Source organism: Pezoporus wallicus, unplaced genomic scaffold (genome assembly GCF_028554395.1).
Source record: "Pezoporus wallicus isolate ANWC-B61680 ecotype Strahan unplaced genomic scaffold, APGP_CSIRO_Pwel_v1 contig_5767, whole genome shotgun sequence".
Classification (NCBI taxonomy): Eukaryota; Metazoa; Chordata; class Aves; order Psittaciformes; family Psittacidae; genus Pezoporus; species Pezoporus wallicus.
In genome coordinates this window covers 5,333,673-5,358,561 of record NW_026640599.1, presented here as the reverse complement: position 1 = coordinate 5,358,561, position 24,889 = coordinate 5,333,673, and the positions used below count along the sequence as shown (strand labels likewise).

The 24,889-nt window shown below is 41.8% G+C and overlaps 1 protein-coding gene across 6 annotated transcripts in view; it reads left to right on the top strand.

The window, feature by feature from the left end:
* GPM6B (glycoprotein M6B) overlaps nt 1-24,889 on the top strand; it is a 107,259-nt gene that overhangs the window by 71,370 nt on the left and 11,000 nt on the right. The window contains exons 1-3 of one of the 6 annotated variants that reach the window (XM_057419624.1): nt 5,507-5,786; nt 13,176-13,295; nt 23,795-23,981. In XM_057419624.1, the coding sequence (XP_057275607.1) occupies nt 5,726-5,786; nt 13,176-13,295; nt 23,795-23,981 (368 nt within the window). In that variant the 5' untranslated portion in view covers nt 5,507-5,725. Of the gene's footprint in view, nt 1-5,506; nt 5,787-13,175; nt 13,296-23,794; nt 23,982-24,889 lie in introns of those variants that run through there. The other 5 variants (XM_057419622.1, XM_057419623.1, XM_057419627.1 and 2 more) reach the window with 5 other exon arrangements.

Below are 24,889 nucleotides of genomic sequence, written 5' to 3'. Positions count from 1 at the left end.
TATCTAGGATGCTAATTGAGTATGTCCAAGCATTTAGAAACTCTTGCTAGTCTTCTGAGATGGCAGTAGGCTTTGGAAACAGTATTGGAGAAGAGGGTTCATAGCAAAAGCTAAGTAGGTTGGATTGTCTTTGGGGTGCAAAATTAAGGGAACAAAGACAAAAGACCTGAGCCTATTGTTTTCCTGCTGCTCTGCAGCATTTCTGCTGCTTCCGAATGTGTGATTTGAGGCAGAGGCATAACATCTGGGAATCTCCCCTCTGTTGTGAAGGTGACAGAGAAAAAAAAAAAAAGTGTTTATGCATCCCAAACTCCTAGCAAAACCTAGCCTTTACAATGATGCAGGAGTGTTTGAAGCACTGTTGGAGGGCTTCATATATTAATCATGAAATGTGAGGAAATTGCCACTGCAGAACAGAAAATGTATATAAGATTGGTTAACTCAAAGCCTTGTTTTGCTGCCTAATTTTAAATTTAAAGCATTTGAAACTTGCCAGGCATTACACTTGTAGGAAACGATACATATTGCCATAAAATGGTTGAGCTGCAGTAGAAGCTGAAGATGACCATCAGGACTGGTACTCTGAATGTTGTTTACTGAATGAAAGCTTCTGCTGGGAGAGATGCTAGGAGGTCTTTGTTTTTTGTTTCCTATATTTCCGTGCTCTTTCAGCTGTAGTATAAATGGGCTCCAGTTTGTCAGCATATTTCTTTATGTCTTGCCAAGACCATGATGCTTCTCCAGGCAGCCTTGCAGGAGATGAGTGCAGGAGGCGATGCTGCTTCCATCTCAGTTTCAAATAGCCTGTTTTGTTTTCATTTTTATTGCTTTTCCTCAGCAGTCTTTGGCATCCTGTTCTATCAGTTTCCCCAGCTATGTTTTTTAAATACAACTTTCTTATACCTTTCTTACTTCTTAGTAAGGTAAACCTTACTAAGCCATTAGTTATTATAAAGAAATAATATCTAGCTTTTTTTTTAATTACTTTCATGCTACTGACTGCCTTTCATGAGCAGAAATGGACTTCCCAGCTGCTTAGGGACATCATCAACTTTTGCTTTTATTTTTACTTTCAGTATAGCTCTTCAGGCTTTCTCCTTTGGTTGCTTTCACATCTCTGCCATTTGAGTCATCTTTGAGACTAGAACTTGATCAGATTTATCTACTAGAAAAGCCGTACAGAACCATATATTCACTCTTTAATGGTTTTTTGCCCCCTTCCTCCCACAGACACCCTTTATGTTCCAAATAAAGCTCAGGCATCCGTGTATGTTCTGGATTTAGGCTGTTTATTGCCTTTGATTCTCACCACTTACTGTGACTGCAGTTAACTGAAGCAGTGTCCAGCTGGAAACTAGCAGGCTGGCCAGACAAACACATGAAACCCAACAAATGAATGACATCTACTTTGCCTGCCTGCTTGCCAACAGGCATTTAGCTTGGCAGCACTTACTGCCTTCTTTGAGGGGCTTTATTAAGAGGGTCACAGGACTGGCACCTTCACAATCTTAAGGTCTGCTTACCCTCCTGGACTTACCTGCATCAGTTAATTCAGTGATTTTCTGTGTTTGTAAAGATAACTACTTAATGCTTAAGCCTTTAGTTTTGCCCTTTCTACAGAAATCCAAGATTGAGATCCCTAAGTGCATTGTAGACTCATGTTTTTCAGTAGTCTATATTTTATACTCTGGTAAAACTGCAGATTTTTTTCCGTTACTTGTTCATTAATTCGGTTTTCATTTTCACAGTAACTTACTATGTCTGAAAGAATAAGCCCCAAATCTGGGTTTTTTTAAGTCCTTGCCAGGTATATGACTGTTGCGCCACTAAAAGCTTGTTGCCATGCTTTGATTTTATCCACATGGAAAATTTGCCTGCCTTTGAGTAAGCATAGAGATTGGGCTTTATACTCAAGTCTTAGGTAACTGGTCTAAAGCTGGTCTGAACATCAGCAATTGGTGTGTTGAGAGACACACCAAGTTACTGCATGTGGATTTGTGCTTTCTCTTGAATATTTTTGCATATGTCCTTAAAAAAAAAATGAGCATTCTACAAGTTGTCTTTAAGATTAGTTGTTTGGAATACATGTCAATCTTGTTTGAGGGACAGTCCTGTATTTTAGCTTCTGAGTTTCAGATCTCATAGGCTAATCTTAAATTGCTCTTGAAGTATGTGAAACAGTCTTTATTACAGCTCTCTGAAGCCTTTGTAGGAATGGCAAGTGTGTATTCATCTCCTGAAAGCTTGTGAAGAATTTGCAGTAGCTCATGATAGAACTTCTCAGCCTCCAGGAATGTAAACTAGATTCAGTGACATTAAAGATAGATGTTCAAAAGAAATTGGCACATGAACAGAATTGTTTTTTTAATAACTTTTTAAACTTGTGCAATTGTGCTGTTTTTCTTGACTGAACAAAATGATTTAATGCTTTTTAAAACCTAGATAAAATAAATTAAAACCTTTTATAAAAAAACTGTTTTGCAGTGAATGTGACTTGGTCTGCAGTGCTTTCAAATACTTTGCTCTGCTGCTGTTCATCTTGAGGTTTGGCTGTCAGATCAGAGCTGTGCTTTAGCAGCAGAAGCCCTTATTGCTCAGGCCCTCTGCTCATTTCATTTTGGTCTGCAAATCAAATGCTGGGCTGAATTCCTGAAATGTAACCAGCTGCCTTCCCTAATTGCTGGTTATCTAAATCACCCTGGTCTGTACAGCAGGTTTTTGCTGAATATCAGTCTTTAAAGAAGTTTTTTGTATTTTCTGCCTTTATGGCTTTGTCTTTTGTCATTTTATCATAGGCTTAGACTTGATGTCTCCCAGTCTCATCACATATTATGAAAAGGATGTATCTGATTAAGGGAGGCAACATTGGTTGAGACAGCTTTCTGGCTGAGATTAATGCTCAAAGCTCAAGATCAGCACCCGTGTTGGCACTGAAGAAAATAACATACAGTTTGTTTTATCTGATGTGTTTATCAATGACAGTAGAGAGGTTGAAAGATTAAGAAATTACTTAAAATGCTAAGTGCTTAAAACACATCATACATAACAGCAATCTGGAAAGTAGTAAGAAGGGAGGGAGGGCGGAACTTTACACTCATGCATCACTTGAAGCTTTTAGCGGATGATTTAGTAGGTAGAATTAATGCTTTGGAATAGTTGGGATTGATGGCTTTGAAGTCTTCAGTTCAAGCTTTTGTGAAGTTGATTGTGTTATTGTGCATTGATTTCTTCTTTGCTTGTTTGTGGAGGGCGTTATCTTTCAAACTTTTAGACCTTCCAAAGTAAGCAAAAGTTGTTAAGAAATTGAGGTCCAGACTGTGACAGTAGCAAGCAGAAGTACAGAATGAGCAATGAGAAATTCCAAGAAGGGAATTTTAATATTGAAGGCAATCGACTGTTTTGACCAATGACTAAAATTTACATTACTTTTAGCGAGTAGGGTGTGTTTGGTATGGTTTTTCAATTTTAATAATGTTAAATAGAGAACAAAACCCACTCTTTGTATAACATTTTGTTTGTATATCATTACCCCTAATGTAAAGAAGTCATCTTCCCTTTCTTGACTGCGGGATTTGAACAACTTTTAGTAATGGTTAAAAGCATACAGCAAACACATCAACTACGATTTCACCTTTCAGCTGCTTTCTTGAAAGAGTATGTTTGCAGTACATGGTTTTGCTGGCAGGGACTTCAATGTGTATATGGAGTACTGGGTGGGCACTGGGGAAGGAGACAGGAGACATATGACTTGCACCTGGTTTGAGATCTCTGCTGGGGTTGATGATTTGATTACCCTGAGGAACCCAACCCATTGTTTCCTGTTAGTTCCTGAGATTGCTTCCTGTCTTCTGCACATACTAACTTCATCCTGCTTACAAAAAGGTCTGTTGAGGTGGGAGCTTCAACTGCAGACTTTTCCTGGACTCCAGGAAGGCTTTTTAGGCAAATGCTTGACATCAAGTTTTGATGGTGTGTTATGAAACCTTAGGGTAAATCCAAGACCTCTTGGCAGCTGAGCTGAAGCATGTGTTTGAGCAGTAATGCCCAAAGAAAAATAACAACTGTGGTGACAGTGGTTAAGAGATGATGATTTGTGCACAGTGGTTAAGAGATGATGATTTGTGCACTGATTTCTTGCAAGAGAACTTTCTCTAAAGGTTGGGTCTGAGGGTTGTTTTGTGCTTTTCACTAGGAGTCTATAGAAATAAAAATGCACAGCAAAATTGTGGGTGTAGTGACTTCAGCCAGAAGAGGCTGAATTGCAGCTACAAATCTTTGGACTGCTTCCCTCTTCCCACTCTCCTGGTTGAATCTGTTATATGGAACATGCAGCGTGTAGGTTTTAACATCCCCAGCATTTGCTGAATCTGCTAGGCGTCTTTGCAGCCTGCAGGATCAGCTGTGGTGGCTGGACCAGTAAAGCCTGCCAGACTGCAAAGGCCATTGCTCCATGGCTACTCCATCATACTACACACAAAAAGGGGTCCCTTTGGGCATGTCTGCTCTGTCAGTGTGGCATGCTGTGAAGCCACTGAGAAGCAAAATGATAGACAAGATTAATTAGCCTCAGTACGGCATTAAATATATTATCTTGGGGTTTGGAAGGAAGCCCTGCATGGTGTTGCCTTGCTTTGTGTTTCCTCTGCTCAGAGCAGGCTGGGCACACCTAAATTCACCTCACACAGTGCAGCATAGATGTGTCCTGGCTTTGTTGCTGCCAGAGCCGGGTTAGTACACCTTGTTAGATCATGTTGCAGCCTGTCTAGATTTGGAGGAGCAATCAAACATGTCCTTAACAACAGCTCTGCACTCACTTCTAGGTGAGTCTTAGGTCTCTAATGACAGACATCCTTTTAAAACCCAAGCTGTGTCTTCTTAAACATTTTTTCCTTTAAAGTATTGCACATGCATTTTAAGTCACTTGAGCTTGCTTTCTTTCTACTTGTGCCTTTTTTTCCATCGCGCTTGCTGGTCAGAGAAAGAATGTAAATTTTCCATGTATTTTATATGTATACATATACATACCCACTTTAGCTCTTACGCTTCTCTCACAGCCTTTTGCCGTGGGTGAGCGGAACTTAGTCAGCAAAGAAAGCAAACAGAGAGAGCAGACCCATCGCCCCCTGCTCCTTGAAAGAGCAGAGGGCATGTGGAATAAATCAAAATGCAAAGCATAATAACAAGGTCCCATGGGAAAGGGAGCCTTGTGATTGTGTGCTGGCGTGCACTCCCCTTAGAGACGGCAGCTGGGGGGCTCACCCCATGGCGGCCAGGGGGCTCCTTTCTTTCTCGTCTGCCTCTCCCCTCCCGATGTCACTGATCCATTCACCGCCCAGAGAATTGATTAACATTCGTTGGGAGACAGGGAAAAAGGGGAAGAGCGGAGGGCAAGGGGAAGGGGGCACGAGCTGGTGATGCTGGTCCCCAGGACGCGGCAAGTGGAGGCACGGTCAGGCGCAGGATGGCTATTTTATAGCTGGGGACCGCGGTGACGTATGGCTGAGCGCTTGCTGGCAGTGCTCCTCGTGGACCAGTCAGCGGAGCGAAATTGAAGCTGACAAGACTTTTCTGGCGTTTTGGAAAGGACTGTAATCTGCTGTAGGGGAGAACAGAGCCATTCAAACACTGCCGCTGTAAATAGGAGACGGAAGGGAGTGAGAAAGGAGGCGAAGAGAAAAAGTGCTTGCTGGGGGGGGAGGGGGGGGCGGCATTTTTGGTGGATGGTATGAAGCCAGCCATGGAAACTGCAGCAGAGGAAAATGCAGAACAAAGCCAAGAGAAAAAAGGTACCCAGGGGTCTAACAATAGCCTGTTTAAATCTTTTCATTCAGGGGGCTTAAAGAGGTTTAGGCCAGTTCTGTCACTTTTTCAAATAGCTCTTAAACAGTCATTACTGCATCTTCGGGCTTTCAGCTGTCCTTTCCTGCATGGCTTGACAGCAAATTAATAGAGAGCAATCTTTCTGTCTGTGTCTGTATTTGCTCTGAATCTGTCCTAACCCTACCCAAAATGATGTTTGCAAAAGAATTCTTGTTATTGCTGCATCTTTGATAGATTTTGGTAAATTTGGTTTACAGAGATAGCATGTGCCTGTGTGTTTGCATATTGTTTTCAGAGCCATAATCTGGTGTCTTCATGAAGACTGGCCATGTAGCAAGGCTTTGCAATGCAGTGTGGGAGACCTAGGTTATAATAACATATATGTCGTAATATCTCATAATGTTTGTGGAGCTAGCTTGATGAAAATGCTACTTTTATTTTTAAATTCCTTTTCTGTGGTGTCGTCCGGCAAATTTTGCTATTGTAGAGATCTGCTCATGGTATGGTAATGGGGAATAATGCAGTGAGTTTCACAACATTAGATTTCAGGATCTGTTAATCACCAGGAATTGTTGCTTAATGGAGAGAACAATTCCATGGTAGTGGTTCTGCGGTAGAGAGATGGAAGCGCAGAAGGGAGAGGTGCTTCATCCATCCCAGCCTTCCTTACAGGTGATTTATTTGGTCTGGAGTGCTGAACTTCAGAGGGTAAATTCAGCTACCGAAAGATGTTTTGTTTCTGCATCATATAATTTATGACAAGTGAATGTCCCTCTTCAGTGTGGCAGACTGTGTATGAATTATAGCGATGGTGTTTTGCAAAATGATGCAGCAGCAACAAAATTACTGAAATTTCTACTGCCTTTTTACATGAGTTGTTGTATACTTTTGAATCTGTTGTGTCATTTATAAGCAATCTAAGTGTCTCAGAGGCATAAGCAGCTGCTACACGACTAATACATTTTGCCAAGTGGAATTGTTTCATTTATTGTTAAACAGTTCAGATACGAACATAATGACAAATCCCTGTACTGCCCAGTACCAGATTCTGTTTTCCTACTTCGAATCTGATTCCTCCTACACACTTTGTATGATTCAAACCTAGCTTCAGTTTCAAGTAAATGAAATTTGTCAAGTGATTATACATAGTACTACATAATCCGTTAGGGATTTCACAAAAGGAGGTCCACTGATAAAGAGATTAAACTCTGAAAGCCATTATTGTATGTGGACAATAACCCACCTCACTGTAGATGTTGAGTAATTAATGTACAAAATGTCCTAAATACATTGACTCTAAAACCACTTTGAACTCGTAGATCAGTCTTCAAAAATTACAGCATTTTTTGCTTCTGATTGATGAGTTGCCTTTAAACTGATAGAATTCATGTACAATAAACACCAAAGAAAGTTGTCCGTATGCATCAGCAGCTGTGCAAAACGAAATCTGTTGCTGAGTGTGTTTATGATGAATTTATGGTTTCCCTTTTGTTTTGGCAAGGATGCAAGCACAACATGTAGAGCAGTAAATCTGTTACCAAGTCAGGGTGCTTGATCTGTTGCCTTCATATGATGCAAGTAGAGGAACTTCCTATCTTAATTTTACCACCATTTCCTAGTTTTTCTGTGATAATTTTATACTTTGGATCTGTTACATAGGTATGTGTATGTAACACTTCAAGGCTTTGTTCTTGCCAGTTCCCTAATTTCTCAAAGTAACACATGGTCTCTCACATTATGCTCTTTTTTTCCTATTCGCTTAAATTCCCAATATGTTTCACAGTGAACTAAAATGCAGAAAGCTCAAACAGTCCCACTCCTAGTCTCAATAGCAAAATAACTAGCCCAGGTCTCCCTGCAGTGTTACTGCCATGGAGCAGTGATGTAGGAGAAATATTTGATTTGGGGGGCACACGGCAGATTTTACAGAATGCTAAGGCTGTTGAGCCCAGTTGGGTTTTCAGATGGGCTCAGCAGGTTTAAGGTACTTCTGAAATGGCAGGATTTTTCAAGAGGGTTCTTTTCCCTTTTCTCATGTTTCTCCATGAACAGTTCTCATGGAGAAAAATGAGCTTTTTCTCTGTGTGAATAAACTTCCAGGAAAATGCTGCTGCTTCATTTTGGGAGTATGAAATAGAAGATGACACCTTAAAAAATGATTCCATTTGTTGTCTGGACTGGATCCCTTGCTTTTTGTGCCTTACATGCTTGCTAGGCTTGCAACATTTGCTTCTCCCTCTAAGGTCCTACCAGGACTTGGTGTAATGGCCATGCTTTATGTGATGCCCTAGATCCAGTGATTGCAAGGCAGCCACCACAGCCTGAAGCAATTGAAGTGCTATCACAAAGTCTTTTAACTCTTCCTTCCAGAAATGAATTGTCCAAGGAGATAACCGAACATCTGAAGGAGTTTGGGGGATGTCACTGTTGCTAATATTGAGCAAGAGGTCCTGAGCATTCCACTTTGGGTATTCAGGTTCACAGACAGTATACTGTCCGCTGCCAAGGTCTGGGGAAAGTATTTGCATTTAGCTAATAGCAAAATGTACTTTTAATCTAAGAGGTTTTTCCCCGTAAAAAAAAAAAAATTAAATTACACTTTTCCGGGTTGGATTTTTTAATGAAAGGACCTCCTCAGTGATGTGCTGTGTTTGTATAGAATACACACTTGAAGGAAGTTGGGCTGGGACTACATGCTGTCTGTACACACGGCTCCCCGTACTCAGGAGAGCTCTGGAGAGCGATAACTGCCCAAGCACTTGGCATGAGCAGCGAGATCTATTTTCGGTTCAAGCACCATAATACAGTCAGATCTGAATGGTGGTCTCTCATAGGTACTGGTTTGCATTTCCCATCCCTGTGGCAAATGTGGATGGCCAGTTATTTCAGATTGCAGTCTAGCTGAGACAATTTACACATGCTAATGTGCTTTATGAATAATTACTGAACGATAAATGAAAATGATTAATCTTATTTAGAATTTTAAAGTTTGCAAAATTTTATATGAATTCCAGGTTTGTATTTTAATAATTATTATCATGAATATCCTGCCTGATTCAGTGGATGGATTCAGTGTTTATCAGACATTTGTTTCTCTGCACCCAGATGAGTGGCAGCTGCCCCAGTTTTTTAATTGGAAACGGAGCAACACCCATGTTGATGGAGATAAGAAAGAAGTCAGCTTTATATACTGTGTATCAGCAGCCCTTATCAGAAGAGAACACCATGAGCAAGCTGAAGCAAAATAATAACAGATACTTTACAGGGCTGCAGGACAGATTGGATACATTTTAAAGATGAAGGTTTGCAAATTATTACAAATGACAGGGTTTGTCTTGCAGGCATTAAATTAAATCAAAATGTGAGGTCTGGGCAGGCAGATTTACTGAGGTGGAATATATAAGAAAAACGAAATGCCGTTTTGCATCAGCAGTGAACGATATAGATCCTGATACACATTAATGGAGACAAGAAGTTTCCCTTTACATTTAACTATGAGAAATTCTACCAGGTTTCAAAATAAAAAAAAAGTAAATAAATCAAATACAAACAAACAAACCCCCACCTCAACTGTGGATGACCATAGTGCATTCACCAGGTACGCATGGGAGGACAGAAGAAAGCTGTTACACTAGGATATAGATTCCGTGTATGAGCACATATGATGTTTGAATTGTATATGCTGTGCTGGGGAATAATGAAAACCAGCCAGAGCAGCTGTACCAAAGGTTCCTTTTAATTGGCTCTTCTCTACTAATTTGCTCTCCATGAAAGATGTCGTGCTCAGGAATGGCTGTGAGCTTTATTATTTTCATCATATATGAAGTGATCTTTCTACTCTTAAACCCTAAGTAGACAAGTATATGCCAGTCAAAAATAGAAATAAAATAGTTAAGCACAACTGTGTGGACGCGTAAATGAAGCTGCTGAAGTGTGATGTGAGAAAGGGATGAGTTAATGTGCAGTTTATTAACTTTTAGTGAAATGTTTTATGCAGTGAGCTTATGACATATTAATGTGCTACAGGTAGATGTACTTTGCATGACAGCAAATTGAAAAAAATGTCTCTTTTTAGATATGTTATATTATTTGGTATATAATCAAAATTTTCAAGCATACCCATTTAATGTTAGGCTCACACGGTATCAGAGCTGTCAAGCTGTGTAAAGATTTGTGTGCTGCGTATTTTTGCCCATTTTATACAGCTTATTGGTGTTTCAGATTCCCTGAAAACACTTAACTGCCTTAAGTCCCTGAAGAGTATGATTGTAGGAAGAGAGGTCCAGCCCAGAGAGAATCTGGGACACACAATATTCTGGGGATAATAATTTGGTAGGCTTAGTGATTTAGGTTTTAATGAATAGGATTTGGTTCCTAAATAGGAGAGGGTTGAAAAATACTCAGAGGATGTACTCATACTGGTCTGGACGACCTCATGAAAGCAGAAAACCCAGACATATGTGTCACAGGATACAGTAATTGGGAGGGGAGCCCAGATGGCACTGCATGTGCATAATGGACTCTTCAGTGGGAGCAAAAAGGGGAAGCAAAGAGGGGTTAAGGGAGTCCCCTTTGGTTACTCTGACCCTTCCCCGTTTTCTGACCACCCTTGCTCCTAATGCACTATTCATCACCAGGTTGGCAGATCATAAATGACCAAATGACAGCCCTCTCTTTGCTCCTACGGACTGCTTCGTCAGCTGCAACAGATGAATGTCATAACTGTTTGCTCTAAAACCATATGCTAAAGGCAGCAAGCGTGAGGATGTTGAGCACTGGGAGTTTTATTACAGGCGTGCAAGATGACTCATACCAATGAATATTGAACACCACGGTCGCCATCATTGTGCCTGCATGGTGTGACATGAAAACATTGTCAGTTCTATAGCTACTGCGACTGTGCAGGGTTGAGTACAACCTGGTGCTGACAGCAGGGCTTGAGGTGCGTGAGCTTGGCTGTGCATGGAGAATGTTGTAACCTAGACCCGGGAATGCAGTCAGTGTTGTTAGTTCCTCAGAAAGCAGAAGGTAAAGAAGTCATTTAAAGCTATTTCCTTTCTTAACTATTGAGGTACAGAGTTAAACTTCTAACTCATACATACTGTGTTCAGTAGTTGTTATGTCATTGAAGCTTGTGGAGCTTTTGACCTGGTGATGATGGGCCTCGGTAGGTCCCAGCAAAGGCACCAAAGATGCTCTTCAACTTCAGAGGTCATGCCAGGCTTGCAGTAAGGGCTACCAAACAGCCCTTGCTAAGTGGCTCTTTGTAGAGCAGGACAAAACCTGAGATTCCTTACGGAATTTGAGCTGGCTTGTAATGAAAGAAGCCCTGTTACTGCAAAATCAGAAATTGCTAATTAAAAAAACCCAACTTCATAAAATATTTTCATTTACAGAAATTATATTGTCTCCACATTTACAGTTTTCATGTTTGTCCCACAGCAGACAGTGGTGACTTCACCAGTGTCTCCCCAGGCCAGGGTAGAAAGCAGGCTGCATGCTCTGCTGCCCAGATCCAAGTGGATTTTGTAGCTACTGCAGGAGAAATCACGAATTGTGTGTTTAGGCCTGGCAGGATAAAATCCTTTTGGTGTCAAGAGTTTGGTCTAGATACTATTGTAGTGCAAAAGAAAAAATTAAATAATACTAAAATACATAAATAATATTAAAAATAACCAGTCCTTTAAACTTATTTATTTTTAAATCTGAATCTCTTACCAATATCCAGTAAGTAGCTTCAAAAAAGCAGGGGGCAGTTGGGAGGGAGGAGGGAAATGATATTCAGTACCAGCAAAGAATTCTCTTATTTTCAGTTTCATATTCAAGTCATTTTACTATGGTGTTCCTTCTGATCACAGAATCATAGAATGGTTTGGGTTGGAAAGGACCTTAAGATCATCTAGATCTCATAAACAGGATTCTTCCTGTGCAAGCAAAAGGAGATGATATCATTCTGAGTGTGCACATTTTGGAACAATACCTTTGACACCTTTTGAATTTGGTTATGCTCGTAAGATGTGGAATTTGTCTTTCCTAAAAGGAAGGGTAAGCCATACAAAATGGAATAATGTCTTGTAGGAAAAACACGCTGCCTAATACCTGCTTGGCAGCCGTAAAGTATCCTTTAGAGAGTCACTGATACTAAGTTTGCATCCCAAACCCAAAAGACTGTGTTAGAGTTTATTTGCTGATGTAGAAGAGGAACAAAAAAATTCTTGTCTCAAATCCCTGGATCCAGCATTTGGATTTGAGGCAGAGATTTTTTTTCTCTTCTTGACATATGCAGATGTAACTGTGCCAAACTCCTCATTGCACCCGCAGCAAAACCATGTGAGAGAGGGACCAGGTCCAGGACCTTCCTAAGCCCCTCAGGGACCAGAAATACATGGTACTCCTACTCCCCCTGCCCCCAGAATTTGTTTGTGATTGCGTCTGCCCCAGATGGATTTTCAGCATTGTAACCTTCACTTCCTCCATATGCCTGAACACTGCTGAACTGAATTTATTTTGGCCAGAGATGATGGTTGCTTTCTTGATTTAGGCACCGCAGAGTGGGACTGCAGTGCGTTTTAAATGAAGACCTGTCTGTCTCACCCTGACAGCCTTGACAAAGCCATAACAGTGCTGAGGAGGATGTGTCAGTTCGAAAGTGGTTTGATGTTGTTTTGCCAGTGGCCTCTTTCAGGAGGCTTGGAAGCCCCATGCTGGTGAATGTGTGATGAGTGTGCAGGAGGGTCAGGTGTGGTTCTTCATGTGGGGTCTTGCTGCTGAGCTTCAGCTGTCCTCTGAAGAATAACTGCTCTCCTTCATTGTAAACTTAGAACAAGTCTGTTTTAACATACTTGGTTCAGATTTTTGGACCTGAGCAGAGCCTAGGTAAAATAAAGGCCGTGACTTTTTAATGTATGAAAATAATGGAGCAATCGCCTGTGTTTGCCCTACCATTACACATCACAGTAACCATTTTCTTTAACAGATTTAGAGTCTTCTAAAAAACAGATAACATGGCTTTCCATGACTTTGTCTTTCTTTACTTCTGGTACAGCACTTTTCACCATGGACAAAGAGAGAAAGCTGTGAGAGTGGGTGGGAGGGACAAATGACAAGTCCTTCCTTACATGTTTAATTCAAATACTAGCCGGAGTTTTAGCTGTTCAACCTTTCTTAACACCTGTGCTAGCATTTCCCTGTTGACAGTCCCTTCCAACCCTTCCCTTGGTTTGTCAGCTTATGTTGTTTCACTTCTGAAACTGCAGTGTTTTTTTCTGGGCTCTTAGTTTTTAAAGTTAAATGATTGAAAGTGCTGAACTAAAACTTGCTGGTGACACTGACTTTTTACCACCTAAAATTGGCAGTGATCACCAGACCAGAAATGGAAATTGGCAGGTACCACTGGATGTACAGGAGTTCAAGGCCACACCGGTACCATCATGTGCCAGCATTGAGAGGCAATATTAGTCCTTTGGGGATTCAAGGTAAATAAAGGGCTGGGTGAAAGGGAAATGGAGAGTTCAGAAATGGTAGTAGCATAAACCTAATGCTTTGCACTAGTCCTAACAATTTAAGATAAATGTCCTTCTATTTTTCTTGTTTTGTTTGTTAAGGCTGTAAAGAGTTTAGTTCTTCCATTTGAATATTTACCGTAAACTTAAATTTGGTTGTTAATGCTTGAAAGACAATAATGTGTGGTGAGGGCCACCTCATTTTTAACTGTGCTGCCCGATTGCTTCAAAACTGTTTACAGATGAGATGGCGTAGTATGGGTTTTGTATGCCAATGAGTCTATCAAACTTGTCAGTCACAGCTGCGGTAATTGATACGAAGTTGACACACAGCACATCTGACTTACTGGTCTGCTACAGTACACTTCCTAGGAAATGTTCTGTGCTTTTGTTTGCATTTTTCCCTTGCTAGAAGCAGTAAGTGTGTATGTCAGAACCTAAAGGAGGATTCCAGCTGAGGCTTTAAAAATGGTTTGGCAATTCCACATGGCTGTTCTTTCACTATCTGGCTTGAGACCTCAAAAAGATCCTGCTTTGTTTTCTGGAAGCTTTATTTTAAGAGTTCAGGAGAATTTAGTTTTGAAGCTTCTCAGAAAGACACCTGAAATCAAGCACATGATTGATTGCATTGGAAAATTCCAGTCTGAGAGTTAGCACAGTGAAGGATATAAATGCTCAGAGACAGCATTTTCAGCTAGCTCTGTCCAGCAGTCCTCTTCCCTTGATGGAGCTGATTGAAGTCTGCTTGACAGCTTGTTTGCTGGAGGTGTCTGCCTCCACATTAGAGATTTAACAACAGTTGCAGGGAAATATTCACCAAAGCTCGCTGCCTCATCCTTCACCTTTCCATTACGTTTGCACACTTTTGGTCTTTAGGTTTCAAATGTTTATGTATTTCAGAATGGCTTTTTTTTTTTCCTACCTCAGATACTTAGGTTGCAATTCATGATCTCCGTCTTCAATATTAATATTCTTTTTAGGCATATTTTATGATAAATTACCTGGGTGACAGACTGGCTGCCAAAAGACATTCCAAACTTCAGATCTGCGCGCATAGGATACTTTATACACAACAGAAATGCTTCAGGAAGGAGCAATAGGTTATGAATGCTGCTTCCTGGGCTGTAGAGTACATGGAGGGAGCAGGCCAGGTCCCTGGTTATCAGTGTGTTTTGCCTCTTCATCTGTCCCAGTGATGAGACACGTCCATATGTACTGGCATGGATGAGCCAGGACACAGAGGAAACTCGTAGCATTCTGTTGCAGCAGCTGGGAGTCTGGCACCTAAAATGGTGCTAGAGACCCTTGTTTAGGTAACTAAACACTATTCAGGCTGCCTTGGGAATCTTCCTGAAGTAACATGCAGGTAAATGTGGTGCCTGTCATGGAGAAGTTGAAAAAGGGGTTAAACTGCCCCCACTAACAAAGTCCAGAAATGCTAATTCAAAGGGGAGGCCCTTTAAATGGCCGCAGTTAAATTAAAATGTTTTTAGGCAGTGATGAAACAGATTTCAAATAAGACTAATCTACCAGTGATGTATTAACCACAGTGAAAATATTGGTCTTTGTTCCTTCCCTTAGATTGGAAAGAAATGTTGCTTCCGTCACAACCCAAGTCACAGGTGTAACATGTCTCCCTTCAGTACTGGCATACAGCTCCCCACTGCTGGGTTGCGCTGGCTCCTGTGCTGAGATAAACTCTCCATTTCTCTGACAAGCCACATTATTTCTTGGTTGCCTTTGCAGTATGGACGTTTTTACTTTGCCTCCCCTGTCAGTGTCTGAATGGACATCACTAGGAGAGCACCTTTGTGGCAGTTCTCGTGGCATCCATCTCTTCTCTCAGGGTCTTCAGATATGACATGATCTCCCTTCCCCATTTTAAGCTTTATGCAGTACTTGAGCTATGAGGGAAGAGTCAGCGTGGGATATTCACTGTGGTGCTGGAGCTAAGACATCCCCAGAACACCTGCAAGCTTAATGAGCCTTTCAAAATGCCTAGAACAATTTTTTCCCAGGAAGCAAAGTACCATCTTTTACTTAACTAAGAGAAACTTAGCAATGGTTGTTTAACATGAGCTTAGCTCTGGGCAGTCTTCCAGGCTGGGTGGGTGTTGTTTGCTTTATGGGAATCTTTTTTTTTTTTGTTCTTCTTTTTATTTCCCTTGACTTGTTTCCCCAGATGCTGGGAGGTGTTTCAGCTGCTTTGTGAGCACATGAAGGCGTATGTGAAGTATCTCACTGAAACAGCCTGCTCCCTTAATGAAGCAAGCTTACATTTTGAAAATGGTGTGGTGGTGGCTCAACTGGAGAAATACCTGCATGAAATCTCTTGCAGGGCAAAAGATTTCTCCAGCTGTGGTTCAAGTTTCTTATCGCTCCTCTAGTTCCATGGTTGAGTAAATGTCTGAGAAGACCTTGGCATCTTCAGTTGTCTCTGAAATGGAGAATTTACCTTCCAAATCTCATATCCACCAGGCTGAAGTTCTGCCCACCACTCTCCCCCCCCCCCCAGTTTTTGGCCCCTCAGCTGTAGGGAGAGACAGGTTGTGTTTCTGTTTGCTTCTTTGTAGCTAGGGAGGAGTCAACTGGGGAAGCGGTCCGTAGCTGTGACTGAAATCCAGTGTGGGTCAAGTCTTGCTCTCCTGCTGAGTTCTGAAGGTTGATGGAGAGTGAGGTGAGTTGCAGCTGCCAGAAAGGTGGAGCTAAGAGTCTCAACTACAGTTTTCCAGGTAAGATACTCACCTTTGATTAAAGTCAGCTTTAAAGATCATGTCAACCAAGTACAGGTGGCTCTGGAGGATGATTGAATCAAGAAAACCCAAATGTCCTTACAGAAGGTTTCACAGAACTACTGAAGTAGCCCCGGGGGACTGAAATGCTTAGGTGCTTTTGTACTGCCCCCAGTGAGCTTGTCTAGGCCTTCAGGCATTTGATTATCTTTGGCAGTCTGCCCGTTGCTTCATCTGTTTTACCTCTTTGGCTTGATTTGTCCAAAGTTATCACCTGGACTGGCATCTACTGATGCAGCAGTTCTTGCATGTTGACCATTCAGCATGTTTCTGCAAGAAGGAAGGGAGGGAGGTCAGGGTAAGGGCACCAAGGAGGAATGTCTTCAGGCACGTTTTCCAGTGAGTTGTTGCTATGTCATCTGAGAGTTACAGCCGCAGTTTGGAGCAGCAGCTGCCCTTGCTGGTGCAATGTGTTTGAACTTTGAGCTCTGTGTGTCAATGAGCTCTTCCACATGCTCCTGCTGTGCAGAAGTCCCAAGGGTTATTTTGCATAGTAAAACAGTAGAACGAGTCTCCGGGAGGAATAATGCCAAAACTCATATGAGTACTGCTTGAGTCATCCCTTATATGAGAAGTCTCTTTTTAAATCACCAACCTAATTTTTTTCTGTGCAGAAGTAGCTTACAGCTAAAAGATCTTGATCCATAAGGATTCCCTTATAAATCTGATTCAAGTAAGGCCTTTTCCAAAGTATAAATTAGGTATTTTTCTTCTGCTGTGGTTTCCAGTGTTTCATAGGCCAAAAGTAAAACAGACAAGACATGAATTAAAACTTAAGTTCTGCCTGACCTATGTCCAAGGGCTGGACGAGAGCAATTCCCTTGTCCCACTGTCTCATGGGGCAGCGGTGTTCTCGCCATGCAGGTCTGACTCCTTGCTCTCACTCAGCAAACGCCTCGTATGGGCACTTGCAATAAGCATGGATGTAGTGATTCATCTTTCATAGATTGTCCTGCCTGAAAAAGATGCCTTCAGAAAGCCTGTGAGCTTAATGAGCCTTACAGAGGCTGGGAATGATATAGATGGGAAGTGTGTGCATTCATTTCAGTGAATTTGAAGAAGATGAATTAGAGAAAGCCTGTGAAAGGCAATGCAGATCATCTGTCCTCAGATGAAATGGGTTTGATTCCTACAGTGGGAATGTGGTTTTTTGTGGGTTTTTTGTTTTGTTTTGTTTTTAAGAAGAAGTCTGGTTTGGACCTGAGATTTGAAGAAAAACAGGGTTTATGTTTACAGCTGTCTTAGAGTCTTCTCTGTCCTTTAACAGCATTCAGAAGAGGCAAATCTTGCCTTGATAAAACAGACTTTTCTGCAATCTGGAGGTTGTGTTTTCATTAGTGAGGGGAAAAATTAAATTGCCTTTTGCTGTTGATGAACATTGATAACCTCTGCCAGGGGTATTTGGGTTGTTTTTTTTTTTTGTTCCTAGTGTGTATCAGTTCTTCTGGTTTCTCTGCACTAGTTCCACCACAGGAAGCATGAGCAAGGCTTTATAGTTCTCTGTGACACTTAGAGTATGGAAGCTTCTAAAGAAGTTTAAAAATGGAAGGTGTAAAACTGGTAAAAGAAAATAAATACATTCTCAGAAGTGGGGACCTAGGTGCAATGCAGTGCTGAAACCACATCTGTCTTACATGTATCAAGAATATCTGAAGAGGTTGCCATTAATGTTGAAAACCTTCAGAAAAGATCTACTTGTTCTTCGGGTAGCTCTTAAATATTGCAGGTTGGGATGAGACTTACTGGATGGATCAGACTTACTGCAGGTCTCACTGCTTTTCACTTGAATGAAGCATCTTGTGCTAGCCATTGTGATGGATGAGAGTGGTTGTCTTGCTGGATTTCAGGTCTGATCCTTGGTGGCAACTTTGATGGCTGTGGTCTCCAAAGGTCATGTCTTCTCCATCACAGATACTGTACTGGCTAGGAAGGAGAATTTATTGATTAACAACTGGAAGAGCAGGATGTGATTGCAGGCTGGGGGGAGATTATCGATCTTTCTAGACCAAAATACCCTTGCATAAAGTTTTCTGGCTCTCATGAACAGTTCATTTTTAGTATAAATTAATTTCACAACTTCTGATTTGTGAAGGACAAAAAGGCAAAATTAGGAGAGGCTGAACTTGAAATGAAGCTATCTGTGGAAGAGCTTTAAGAGATTTGTGGGAGGAAAACAAAGGACTTTCTCTATTTGAGCTCATCACTTATTTAGTCTGTTTAATGTACTTAATCCAAACGTGTGTGGTGGGTGAGCATTTATTGTCATTAATTATAGAGGTTTTACCTTTGTGTCATGTTTTGGAAATCAGTGACGTTTAAGATGAACAAGAACAGGTAAGGATAGAGCTTCAACAAAGACTTCCAAGTGATTTAACACACAGCCTTTTTATTTTAGTGCCCCTATTAATGTGGGGAAATAAATTTGTCACATGCTTTAAACTTACCCATGTAAGATTAAATGTTTTATCTTATTGCACTGTTGCCACTGACCCTTGGCTGCTGGTGTGGGTGATAAATGTGGGAAGTAAAATTATCTTATTGCCAAGTGGTGGCTTATTCTCACACAGGGAAGAAGGAGGTAAATTCCCTATTTGCTTTTGAGGTATTAGTGTATTCTTGCATCCCTCACCTCTTCACCTGTAACTGTCAGTCATGCTGTAAGGTATGAAAATGTACATCCTAGCATGCGTAAGCCATTCGTAATGGAGATTTTAAAAAATACAGTCAGTGGCAGAAAGTAAAATGAGCATTTGCTTTCACTGACTTACAGTTCATTTTCTGACAAAGATCCATGGTGGTTTAGGACTCCAATGCTATTATGCAGTCTTGATATTGAATAATCTTCAGCACTGGGGAAATGGGAGGTGAATCTGAAGTGCTGACCTCTCACATTTATTTGTGAATTGGGAATAATGCTCCCAACACCAGGCTCCTGTGGATATGTAATAATGAGCTTGATTTACATGTGATGGCTGCATTTAAGATGCTATCTAGTGCTTTAATTTAAGGTATTATCTACTGCTTTTCCTTTCCTTGGGTCTTTTGCAACATTCTCTTTGTTAGAGCACTTTCTCCACACATGCTCCCTGCACTGTGGTGATGAAGCCAACAGATATCTTGGTTCTGTGGTGGAACATGTCATGTAATTTTTGCCACATGTTAACTGAGCAAGTGTCCAACATGCCAGGATTTCTAGAAATTCATTACAGAAAGAGATGAGAAAAAATGGTTCTCATTGCTTCATCTTTCAAAACAGCAAGATTGATTTATGGGAGGGAAACTAATGGAACTTCTAAGGAAAAGAGAGTTGGAACTAACTCGGAAAATGGCCCTGAGAGTCTGGAGGTTTAGATCCTTGAAACTGAGAGGTTTTCAAACCACTTTTCAGGCTTTGTTCCTTATTTTTTTGTTCCACAGTAACTTTGACTATGAGATCAATGATTCATACCTGAGATACACTGAGGGACTAATTCAAACTAGGAGGAGTTTGGGATGTTAGAGGACAGGCTGGTTTTCTGTCCAGGAGGTATGGACACTCTTCCCTTACTTCATGCTTTACATGCTTTGCTTTGAGGGATTGCTTTGTCTGTCTCAGCTTTTGAAGTCTGGCTTTGAGAGCTGATGTGTGAACTTCCTAAAGAAAGCCCTGGGAATACTCAGGACAGCTACCTGATCCCATTGCATTGTCTTCTGTACTTTCCGAAGCACAGAATTGACCCTAATAGGATGAGTTAGAGTCAGAGAATTGCCTTTTTTTTTTTTTTTTAAAGACCATTTTCTATTAATTCTGCATTACCTTGCTTTTCTGAGTTTAAATCTTAAAGCCATACTTAAAGTATCAAAGAAGGTTTAGCCACACAATTGCCATTTGACATGGGAAATTGAATGGCTAAGCCCCTGCATATATGCAATAGCCTGTACACTGCTGGGTAGGTTGTATAATTATTCTTCATACATTAAGCAACCAATTGCCCGTTTGTGTACATATGTAGGTTCATCCTTTACCAATTTCCTGTGACTGATAGTTTCCAGGAGATTAAAAGAATAGGCGGTTCCTGTTTATTCTCTTCTCTTTATTTTTGTCCTTTAGCAAGAATATTGTGTGTGTGTGTGTGTGTGTTTAATAGCATTCATTCCCTAGAGAATAATCTCAGTCCTTGTTTTAGCTGGCCTCCTTCTGAGAGTGTGTTAAATCTGTAGCCAAGATCGCAGGCAGCTCTGGGCAAATCATTGGGCTGTTATTAACCTGCCTCCATGGCAACTGCTGCTCGCCAGCCTGAGGACAAAAAATGTTTTTATTCTGCTGAGTTGCACAAAAGGTTCTAGTGATGCCTTGCACAAAATGGCCATTGAAAGGGGAGATGCAGTGATGTGTGTTTGTGCTGTACAGTTTCATATTTAAATCGTTCTACACTGTTGCATTGGAAGTGGATGTACAGCTGAAAAGTACAGCGTGTTGGCCATATGGAAAGGAAAAACTAGCAGAAAATTGGAACTAAACTTATTTTAATACTGCTTATTTTAGTCAGCTGGAGTTCATAGGCCTCCAGCCTGCAGTTGTCATCAGTGCATTAGCAAGTTACTTTGTGAACATGAACTAGGCAAACATCATCATGGGTTTTCAGTTGTATGATATGAAGATACTTGCTGACTTGGGGTTACAGAGAGAGATCATAAAGCAGGTTTCCTGGAAAGCTTTCATTTTTTTCAGCAATCCTTTGATTTGCTTTAGTGTTTTCTTGGGAAACTTGGTAAGCATATAGAAATGTTTCATGAGCTTCAAATTTTAGCTGGTTTTGAAAGCTGCTCTTGGCAGTACTGTTTTAGGCTTGCTTTAAAACAAGATTATAAACCCAGCTATACTTCTCAGGCTAGGCATGAATTTAAGTTGCTCATAAAGAGTGTTCACAATAGGAGCTGTTGAGGATCTGGCAGCCTCAGCACCATGAAGAGGTTGTGTTGTGCAGCAGTTAGTTACCTTCTGGAAGGAAGCTGTGCAGCTCTGCTGTCAATTTGGGTGCAGAATGACTATGTATGGATGCATGCTGTCTGCTGATTTGGGATGCTTCCTGTGCTTGCAAACTCACAGCCTACTATTTCCACATGAACTGGAGTCCCTCTGCTTTCTGCTTTAGACATGCTGCAAAAGTGAGTAGTTTCTGCAGCTCCACATTTAGGCAGTTTTCTTTGCCTTACCCGAAATAGTGTGGTTGCTTTAGCCACCTCTCAGAGCATCCCTTGGCCATCATCTGCACTGATAAAATGAAGGTCACCTAAATATTGTAATGCTTTTTCACTTCGGCTATAGAGGAAAACATAAAGAGTATGGTCACAAAGTTGCTTTGTGCAGCTGCATGGCGCTGGGTGATGAGAGGAGCTTTGCCACTGTTGGGTTGTGTTTAAGGGTTTGTGGATTAGTGGCAGATGTTGTCATGTTTGGGTAAGGGGTCTAGCAAATTCTCCAGGGTGAATTCTGCCAGTGGCCTGGAAAGCTGGCTGTGCAGTGTAGGTTGTTAATCATCAGTCCTGGGTCTACACCAATGTTTAGTTTTGTCATGCAGGCTGCTCCCATTTTCTGAAACCATCAGCTTTTCTTTCAGACCTTGACAGTCCCTTGGCTTTGCTTCCAGCTGTTTTTCTTTCCTGTCTTTGATGGGATCCTTCTGCAAAGCAATCTGTGGATCAGCATGATTAGGTTCTCCTCCACACCAAGCAACGATCTGGCATTTAGTCACCATCTCCTTTAGGAGTGTGGCTCGAAAGTCTATTTGTTTTGTGATGGCCTATGGCCATGTGTGTTGAGCGTTGCCTGCTGGGTGAGAGCGTGGTTGCTCTTAGATAATCCTTCACTGCTAATCCTGTGCCAGGTGCAAGCATTCCTTGGATTAACTCTTGGAGGTTTGGGCCTGGCCTGGGAGCAGATGCTGTGGAGGCAAGCCAGCCTCACAATGTATGGCTGCTGTTGCATATGGCTTGTAAGCTGCACTCAGGCAGATTCCCCAATGCAGAGTGTTGCTCTGCAAGCTCTGGTGTCTGAACTCATCTCGGGACCTCTGTGGTAAAATGAACCCCAGAGATGATTTCCTCTCATAGCATGCATTTGGACTTTGTTTGCCCTGTCACTGCTAAGCTGCAGTGTTTGTTCATTCAGCACTATTTTTGTCATGAAGATAGTTCCTACTGAATGGACTCCAGCTGTGGGCTTGACTATAAAATCTTCCCAGGCTTGTTTCTAGACAATTAAATCTTATTTGCAGTTAGTGAAGTGGCATTTCATAAGTCATTTTGGTGGTGATAGCTGCTTAAGCCTGACCAGGACACTTGCTAGTAGCTCTCTAAAAGAAGAGTTTCCCACTTGTGAAACGAGAAGGCTTTCAGTTGTTGGATGCATATTATTCCCCAGTGTACCACGGAAGTGCCTGCTCTGCAACTCATTCATTAGCGGGAAAGGGAGAGGGGATAAAAATAAACTTGCCTCATGTGGCGGATGGAGACTTGCTGATCTTTGTGAAGAATTTTTGGGGTGGGAAGATGTGATGTGATGTACATGCTCACCAGCTGTCTCCTTGCCTTCAAAAGCTTTGTCCATTTAGCACCTTCCCAGAGAAGCAGTGGGCTGTTCCTGCAATGTGCAATGCTGGTCACTCCATTAAGCATTGTCTTAATGGCTTGTGTTTTGCGCAGTTGTATGAAATGCACATTAATGGAGACAGCTTAATGCCATCACCCTGAAGTAATGAATTGGTATGGATTGCCATTACCATTATAGCGCAGTTAAAAGCTGTGTTTGTTTCCAATTTGCATTTCCCAGCCCTGCAAGCAGATGTGTTTTCAGGCCACATGGTTGGAAGGAACCTGGCAATTCAGCTGCAACCTCCTTATTGCAGTGTTTGGGAAACAGCAGTTTGGAGGAGGGAGGATGGTGGTTTGTTAACTCAGACTGCTTAAATGATATATTTCATTAAAATTATGATTATGCTACTGCAGACTATTCAGGGATCACTGAAAATCCAGTGTATCCTATAAAGCTGGAAATGTGTTGTCTGTTTAACACAGCTGCATCTCACTGCTCTCAATATAAATTGCTACTGTTTGACTCCCATTCAATTTTTCAGGTGTTAAAATACCTGTATCCCTATAACCTCATACAGATTTATACAAAAAGATGCTTGGGAGCCATGGGAGAGTGTAAGGTGGCTAAGTTTTGCAGACTTAAATGTGTTTCTCTTCCAAGTGCAAAAGGCACTTTCCAAAAGGCTGTCTTGTCTTGAGTATTTACTTCTCTGGCTTCCTGAATGGCGCCAGTGTAGCTGGTGCTCCTGCGATTAGTAATGCTGAAACGTGGTGAGCTCTGTGTGAGCAGCTGAGTTGCAATGGATCACTTTAGACAAGTGATTTTTTTTCTTTTTCCATTTCATAGGCTGTCTCATCGATCTCTTGATCCTGTAAAGACAGGAGCACTCAGCACACTTTCTGGGCATTGAGTCCACACCAACAGATCTGTAGGTCACTGCTTTAGAGGGTGATGTTGTCTTGCACCACCTATAGATTTTTGCTTAGCATGTCAATGCCTGGGCCTTTTACTCCCTGTGGCTTTTACCAAGCGGAGGACGGATGTTCTTTTCCTCATAATTTGCTTTTTGCTTATAAAGTTTCTTCTGCTTTCTCTCTTCTGTTTAGGTTGCTTTGAATGTTGCATTAAGTGCCTAGGAGGAGTGCCATATGCTTCACTCGTGGCAACCATTCTCTGCTTCTCGGGGGTTGCGTTGTTTTGTGGTTGCGGCCATGTGGCGCTCACGGGAACTGTATCTATCCTGGAGCAGCACTTCTCCACGACTGCCAGTGACCATGCTTTGCTGAGTGAAGTGTAAGTATGCCTCCCATTTCCATTATTCCTCGTAATACCCTCATGCTAAATGGGTAGAAATGGATTCAAAACCCAGTCTCCATCCCTGAGTATTAGATTGTTTGTCCAAAGCGCTCAGTGTCTTCTCGGTGTTCTCACACAAAGAACCAGAGTGTGTGTGCTGCTTTACCTGTTTATATTGTGACCAACACTGTTTAATATCTTCATCAATGCCATAGGCAGTGTGATTGAGTGCAGCCACCCTCAGCAGGTTTGTAGATGACACCAAGATGAGTGGTGCAGTCAGTTCACTTGAGGGAATGCCATCCCGAGTTCACTCTGGATGCCATCTGCAGGGACCTTGACAGACTTGAAGAGTGGGGCCCTGCAAACCTCATGAGGGTTAACAAGACCAAGTGCAAGGTCCCGCACCTGAGTCAGGGCAATGCCCAGTACAGACTGGGGGAGGAAGGAATTGAGAGCAGCCATGTGGAGAAGGACTTGGGGACACTGGTGGATGAAAATTCAGACGTGAGCTGATGATCTGTGCCCACAGCCCAAATAGCCAACTGTATCCTGGGCTGCATCAAAAGGAGCATGAACAGGAGGTCAAGAGAGGTGATTCTCCCTCTCCACTCTGCTCTTGTGATTCCTCACCTGGAGTCCTGTGTTCAGCTCTGGAGTTCCCACATAAGAAGGACGTGGACTTGGTAGAGCAAGTCCAGAGAAGGACCATGAATATAGTCAGAGGGCTGGAACACCTGTCCTATGGAGACAGGCTGAGAGAACTGGGCTTGTTCAGCCTGGAGAAGGGAAGGTTCCACAGAGACCATATAGCAGCCATCTAGTACTTAAAGGGGGCCTATAAGAAAGATGTAGAAATGCTTTTCACCAGGGCTTGTAGTGACAGAACAGGGGTAACAATTTTA